This window comes from Camellia sinensis, chromosome 10 (assembly GCF_055761805.1).
Source record: "Camellia sinensis isolate YWXY chromosome 10, ASM5576180v1, whole genome shotgun sequence".
Classification (NCBI taxonomy): domain Eukaryota; kingdom Viridiplantae; phylum Streptophyta; class Magnoliopsida; order Ericales; family Theaceae; genus Camellia; species Camellia sinensis.
The window spans coordinates 172766645-172767843 of record NC_138970.1 but is presented as its reverse complement, the minus strand read 5'-3'; the positions used below and the strand labels follow the sequence as shown (position 1 = coordinate 172767843).

Sequence of the window (1199 nt, the reverse complement as noted above, 5' to 3'; positions counted from 1 at the left end):
AAAAATTTACTTAAAATATTAAAAAAATTCATTAAAAATATTAAACGGTCTTGCTACATACCCCACTGGGGGTCGACGACAAGTGAGATTGCAGCCCCCATTGGTCCAAATCACAAAAAAAAAAAAAAAAAAAAAAAAACAAATTTTTTTTTGACCAATGGCAGCCCCCATTCATGACCCCCAGTGACTCCCACTGGGGGTCCGAGGCATTTTTCTTTCTCAAATCCGTAAAACCAAGCAAAACCAATCACACCCGTTCCCCCTTCCAATAAACACCCCTCCAAAACCCTAGCTAGCTTCCTCCTCCATTTCTCTCCTCCGCCGCTCAAACCTCTACACAGAGAGTTCGAGAGAGAGAGAGAGAGAGAGAGCAACAATGACGACACGGTTGAAGAAGCACAGGAAGAAGAGGGGCCACGTCAGCGCCGGCCACGGCCGCATTGGAAAACACAGAAAACATCCCGGCGGGCGAGGAAACGCCGGAGGAATGCACCACCACCGCATCCTCTTCGACAAGTACCATCCAGGTTACTTCGGCAAAGTCGGGATGAGGTACTTCCACAGGCTCCGCAACAAGTTCTATTGCCCCATCGTCAACATCGACAAGCTGTGGTCTCTCGTTCCTCAGGAAATCAAGGCCAAGGCTTCCCCAACCAATGCTCCGATGATCGATGTCACTCAGTTTGGTTACTTCAAGGTTCTTGGTAAGGGCGTATTGCCTCAATCTATGCCGATCGTTGTTAAGGCTAAGATTGTTTCGAAGACTGCTGAGAAGAAGATCAAAGAGGCTGGTGGTGCTGTTGTTCTCACCGCTTAGGTTTGCTTTTGTTTTTTGAAAGTTAGGGTTTTGAGTTTTACCACACTTTTGGCGTAAACAAGATGACATTTCTATGATTACTATGTTTAGCTTTTAATGATGCAATGCAATATTATTGTTTTTTGTTTCTGTTCTGAGTAATTTCTGATCTCATTTTGTTTTGGATTTGTCATGTGGGTTGTGGTTTTGTTTTATTGTTTTTCAGTTGGGTTTTAAGTGGCTTAATTGAATGATGATTAAATTTTGGTTGTTATATTGAGGAGCAAGTCTGAAACAGTTACTGCCTGTTTGGATTGAGGCCGTGTTTGTTTTATGGATTTGGAAAGGAATTGGAAAAAAAAGTGAAATGTGAATGAAATATGATAATATTTCGCACACATTT

The 1199-nt window shown here is 42.5% G+C and overlaps 1 protein-coding gene across 1 annotated transcript; it reads left to right on the top strand.

The window, feature by feature from the left end:
* Positions 1 to 230: 230 nt before the first annotated feature.
* On the top strand, positions 231 to 946 carry LOC114295215 (large ribosomal subunit protein uL15x). Its single transcript, XM_028239419.2, has one exon. It carries the CDS (start codon positions 377 to 379, stop codon positions 815 to 817), a length of 441 nt encoding a protein of 146 aa, XP_028095220.2. The 5' UTR covers positions 231 to 376; the 3' UTR covers positions 818 to 946.
* The last annotated feature ends 253 nt before the right edge of the window (positions 947 to 1199 follow it).